Genomic DNA, 5539 nt, shown 5'->3' with positions numbered 1-5539 from the left:
GTTTCTGCGGTCTAGTCTCTTCTTTGTGGGTTTGTGTAGCGTGGAATACAAAATAACCCCAAATAACTCAGGAAGAAGACACGTGACGTCACTTCCTGCAGACCAGGGACAATCCAGAAATGCTCATGAATGTCAGTTTAGAAGCTATCAAAGTTCTCAAATAAAGCACCTTTTGAGAATGTCAGTGTTTGTTGGTTATTATCTTACAAAACTAGGAAAGATTTTTGGTTTATATATTAAAAGTTATGGTTTTTTATTGATTTTAGTTAAAAAAAAACCACAACTTTTAGGAAAATGCCCCGCGAAATCCTGGAGGGACTGGTCTGTATATTTATACGTTAACAGGCCGCTTTATGAGGTCCAGCTCAGGTTAGTCATCGTGGCTTAGATTTGTGATTTAGGTCCGTGTCAACATGGCGCCATCACACAGCCATGCTGGGACCCAGGAAGGGTGTTTCTGATCTCCTACCGCTCGGTTTCCTGTCCTCAGCTGACAGGAAGTGGAACCCGGGGTGGCGTTCTCTCACACCTATAGGATAGTTTCTCCCTAAAGATGGCTCCCAGGGGAACAACAACCACATTCAGAGCCACTTAAACCCCCTTTCTTCCCGTCTGATGCTCACTTTAAAGTTGTTTTCATGTCTCAAAGTTGTGATTAACCAGGTGTTTCTAATAAAGCGGCTGCAGCTAACCATCCTATCTTTTTATTTTAATTATCTGGTCTTTAGTTTTCTTGCAGCCCAGCATCTTCGGGCTGATTGTCTAATAGTGACGGGTCTCACGGCTCAGATTAACAAGAGAGTCGCTTCTTTCGGTTCTAAACAGTGTTTTCACTTGGTTCTGCTTGTGAAGAACCATCAGGGAGCGGATGGACCCATCTCTGCTGTGTGAAAACAAAAAATAAAACTAATGGAAGTAAAACAGTTTACTTATTATTTGATAAGTGTTTTTCCTTTATGGCTCCCTGGCTGCCTTAAACGTTTCGACCAGCAGAGGGCAGTGATGAGCTTCCAGTTTCTAAAACGAACAACTGGAAGGTTTCAGTTCTCAGAGAAGCTGCCCTTTAAAGTTTATAACCCGGACCTCTGTCCCATTACTTCCCCAGGAGCTGCCTCGCTTCAAGGAGCTGATCTTTGAGGACCTGTCCCGTTTCCTGCTGGTGGAGGACATGTATGAGGAGGTGGTCCTGCAGTCCGTCACCAAGGACATAATGATGGGTGAGGACAGAAAAACACCCGGGTTCTGTTCATGTTCTGTTTATTTTCACTGCACTGATGGTAGAAGTACTATAAGGTACTTACTGCAACATATAAGGATGAGCATTTTAAAATTTGTTAAATATATTGATTTACAACTCTAACATCGACATGTCAACAAACACGCAAAAATATACAAAAATGACACATACTAGTATGTCTTTATTTATCTTTGACATACTTTAGTACGTGTCATTTTTGAGTATTTTCAACATAATACTACGCCATGTGTCATTTTGGAGTATTTTTGACGACGTTAGTATGTCACATGACCTAAAATGACTGATAATAAAGTCTGATGTGTAATTTTCCTGTTTTTCCTGTCCAGCTGTGAAGGAAGCAGCCGTTCAGAGGAAACACAACCTCTACAGGGACAGCATCATTCTGACCAACAGCGACCCCAACCTGCACCTCCTCGAGGACACTCCTCAGGTGGACTGGGCCACCAAGTTTGGAGGTGACGAGACCGAGGGAGCCGTCAGCCGGAACGCCGAAGGGAGGAGTTCTGGGGGAAGACGTAAGCAGGTGGTGTCCATGATCCAGCTGGACGGGATGCCTGTCCCCTACGAGTCCTGCATGGAGGTCCCAGGAGTGGAGCTCATCCCCGAGGAGGACGGTGATGTTTCTGAGCGTAAAGAAGAAGAGGAGGAGGAATGTTTAGAGCCGTCCGAGGATCCGAAGTCTCCTGACAGCGTGAACGAAATCAGGGACTTGATCAACCCGATGGTGGAGGTGGAGCTGCCGGAGCCAGAGGAGAACCTGGAGGAGATCACCAGCGGCACAGAGGCGACTGCCGGCACCATCACTATGGAGGACGGTTTGGAGGAGCAGGTGACCCATGTCACCACCGTCGTCGGGGACCTTTCCAAGAAATCCCTGCGGGACAAGCCGTCCCCGCAGACAATCGTCCGGGAGCTGATGGGAAGCCAGAAGCGGAACGCCGACGTGGATCTCCAGGAGGAGGAAGCCATCCAGAAAGCCATCGAGGAGATGGAGCTGGCGGTGCAGGATGGCGGCAGCGAGCCCGACTGCGAGTCTCAGCCGCGCTACGACAGCGGCTTCCAGTCGCCGACCAACGAGGGGGAGCCCTTGGCCAACGGTGAGGCCAAAGTGACCGACCCTGAGGACGTGGACGAGCATTTAGTTTAGGAAACCGGAGCGCGGTTACGCCAAAACTGTAGGAAACCACCGAGGTAAAACAAAAACACCACATCTTAAAGAGCAGGAGTTGAAACAACCTTTAATATTCTTAAAAACTCATGTCCCTCCAAATGTTTGCTCGCCTTTTGACCAGCAGGGGGTGCTGTTTCTACACCTTCCACCATATTTTTGTAAATATTTACTCTTTAAGCCCTTTTTGTCTTTGCAAGTGGCCTCTATGTTTCAACCCAGTCACAATAATTGAATCTTAACAAAAAAAAAAGCTTTAATGTTTTATTTTTACATATTTTGGGGGAGATGAGTGTTTAAGTCTGGCCAATGTTGATGTTTTTATTATTTAAATGTCAGATTTGTAACGTTAACCTTCTTTCCTACAACGTTCATTGAGTATTTTTAATATGTTAATTTTTCTGTAACCTCAGTCTTAAATAGGACTGAATCACAGGTAAGGGACCAGAAATATTTAAAACGTTGGGGTTTCCTGCAGAGTTGTAGTTGGTACTGTTGAACATTTAACAGTGGAGTTCTGCGGGAACGTTACAAACACTTTGATTCGTGTTTGTAACCATCCCTCAGACCTTGTTTAAACAAGAAAACCACACCAAAGGTTGTAAATAGACGAGTGCAAACATTGGAATTAACTTATTAGTCTTTATTTTATCGTGAGTGTAAGTTTTAAACCTTGATAGGTTTCCAGACTTATTTATTGTACAGTTTCCAACTTTCCAGTGTGGAAAAAAAAAAAAGAATGAATAAAAGGTTTTTCCTGTTGTGTTGTCCCTTTTTGTTCAACGTGTTTTAGAAACAGTTTATTCCTGTCAGCTGAGGCATTTACCAGTTACCAAAAAAAGGGAAATGTGAGGAATTTACAGGCAGAACATCATGAGGGTCACCTCCTCCTTCCACCGGATTAGTCTGAATCATAAACTGGTTCTCCTGTAAAGCGATACCTCTGAACCGTCATAAAACCAGGTCAGTTTTCAGCGAGTCACCGTCACGTCCGACCCGTTCAGCGTTTGACGGAACAGTACGGAGCCAGCCAGTTGACGATGGGGAAGGAGATGAAATAACCGAGGGCGGAGCCCGCCACGACCCCAAGGAAGATCCAGGTGTTGTAGGTCATGACGCAGAGCATCAAAATGTAGCCCAGGGTCACCTGCACCGCGTGGAGCCACCAGCTGGAAACAGAAGATCAGTGAAGTCAGCTGGGGCTGATCAAACCGTTTGGAGCAGAAGAACGTCGCCTCGAGTCTGACACCCCTAAAAGTCTTTAGCTAATATTAAACCTAAAGACTTCTACAAACAGTTTGTTTAGTTTGTTACTCCAGCTCCAACCGTAGCAGCAGCATATTATGTTCTGTTTACACACTGGTAGAGTTAGACCACACTGTGCAAAGTCTTAAACTGCCCAGCCTGTTCCCTGACGGTCAGACTCCAGACCTCGACGTGTTTCTGCTCCAACACACCTGATTCAAACGGTTTCATCACCAGATCATCGAGTTGTAAAGCAAGAATGTCTAAAACAGGAGTGGGCATTCCTGGTCCTGGAGGGCCACCGTCCTGCAGGTTTGACTTGTTTCTCTGCTCCAACACACCTGGTTCAGAGGTTAAATCACCTCTTCAGGTTCTGCAGAAGCCTGTTAATCACCCATTGATTCAGATCAAGTGTGTTGGAGCAGAGGAACAAGTAAAACCTGCAGGATGGTGGCCCTCGAGGACCAGGATTGGAGAGCCCCCCCCCCAGAGGAATCTAGTTTACCCTTCAGCAGCAGACAAACCTGTTTCTGGATCCTCCGGTCTGAGTCGGCGGCTCCGCGTGGGTCAGCGATGCCTCAGAGGCGCAGCTCTCGCTGCAGCTGGAGGGCGACGAGTCGACGGGCTCGGGTGGGACCGGTCCAGGTCCGGACCCGTTCCCCAGCCACACCCTCCAAACCTTGAGGACCTCATAGAAGACGGTCAGCAGCAGGACGACGAGCACCGACAGAACCATTCCTGAGGAGGTGAGAGCAGGAACTCGAGTTAGAACGACTTCGGAGTCGAACGCTCGGGATGAAAACTGATCTGTGTGGCTTCATCGTACAGGTGCTCCGGCTTCAGGCACACCTGGAGGTTTCATAAAACCACAAACAAAGACTCCAGATCAAGTGTTAGCAGATGTTGAAGGGGAGAGCTCGTTAAACATTTAGAAACGTTAAAATAAGTAACTCATTCGTGTTCAGCTGCTTCACTGGCGCCACAAGAACAAAAAACACTTCAGTGTCGAAGTTATTTCAGTCAGAATTTGAACTTCAGCTCAGTTAGGAGCTTTTTAATTAACAGATCTGAGCCAAAAAAACCAAACTTAAAGACCTGTTTATCAAAACCACAACATAAGGGATGGTTTAAAACTTTTGCGCAAGGTGTGTTCAGTTCTTCTGTGTTTAAAGATCCAAATAAATTGTAGGATTATCTTATTTAAGACAAAGAAAAAAACCCTCTAACGGGTCTGCTGCCACCTATTAATTTCTGTCAAACTTTACGTTTTTACGTATCGTCTGTAATAAAAACACATCATTCACGAACAAAAGCCGACCTCATAATCTGAAATAAATGAGTCGAGTTTTGTTGCCAACAGTTAGGAGTCGTTTGTTTACATCCGAACATATCTCTGCTGAGTTTGAGTTACATTAACCCCCAAAACAATCATTTAATGATGTTAGAAACATTAAAAACTGATTTTAACTGAAAGCAGCTAAACTTCACAGCAGCTGGTGGTTTTAGACCGTTTGCTCTACAACAGGAGGGTCCGGTCCTGGTCCTGCAGGCTTCAGGTGTTTCTCTGCTGCGACGAAGAAGAGCAGGAAACACCCGAACCGAGCAGGACCGGGCCCCCTAGTTTAACTCAAACATCTGAGGAAGAGAACCTGTCCAACCCCTGAGCTGGACAGGTGTGTTTCAGAGGCGGGGCTTACCTGCAGCGCTGTGAACATCCCAGAAGCCAAACAGCAGCGTGACGCTGCTCGACGTCTCGAAGGTCATCTGAGGGGAAACAGAGGAGGGTTTAAACCAGGGGTGTAAATTAGCACCCGCCACCGGCCAAATGTGGGTAAATATTTGAAGTGGCGGGTGAATTTGATCAGCAC

The 5539-nt window shown here is 46.2% G+C and overlaps 2 protein-coding genes across 2 annotated transcripts in view; one reads left to right on the top strand and one right to left on the bottom strand.

Annotated features, from left to right (window-relative positions):
• Positions 1 to 3186, top strand: part of niban2a (niban apoptosis regulator 2a) — a 29547-nt gene extending 26361 nt beyond the window's left edge. The window contains exons 13-14 of the mRNA XM_037979526.1: positions 1106 to 1217; positions 1585 to 3186. Of these exons, the coding sequence (XP_037835454.1) occupies positions 1106 to 1217; positions 1585 to 2405 (933 nt within the window). The 3' untranslated portion in view covers positions 2406 to 3186. The remainder of the gene's footprint in view (positions 1 to 1105; positions 1218 to 1584) is intronic.
• Positions 3055 to 5539, bottom strand: part of slc31a2 (solute carrier family 31 member 2) — a 6256-nt gene continuing 3771 nt past the window's right edge. The window contains exons 2-4 of the mRNA XM_017425503.3: positions 5369 to 5435; positions 4196 to 4409; positions 3055 to 3595 (exon numbers count right to left, since the gene is read on the bottom strand). Of these exons, the coding sequence (XP_017280992.1) occupies positions 3427 to 3595; positions 4196 to 4409; positions 5369 to 5435 (450 nt within the window). The 3' untranslated portion in view covers positions 3055 to 3426. The remainder of the gene's footprint in view (positions 3596 to 4195; positions 4410 to 5368; positions 5436 to 5539) is intronic.

The sequence above is a fragment of the Kryptolebias marmoratus genome, linkage group LG14 (assembly GCF_001649575.2).
Source record: "Kryptolebias marmoratus isolate JLee-2015 linkage group LG14, ASM164957v2, whole genome shotgun sequence".
In the NCBI taxonomy this organism is placed as follows: Eukaryota; Metazoa; Chordata; class Actinopteri; order Cyprinodontiformes; family Rivulidae; genus Kryptolebias; species Kryptolebias marmoratus.
Note: the sequence above shows the minus strand (reverse complement) of the source record. Positions and strands in the feature narration are given on the sequence as shown.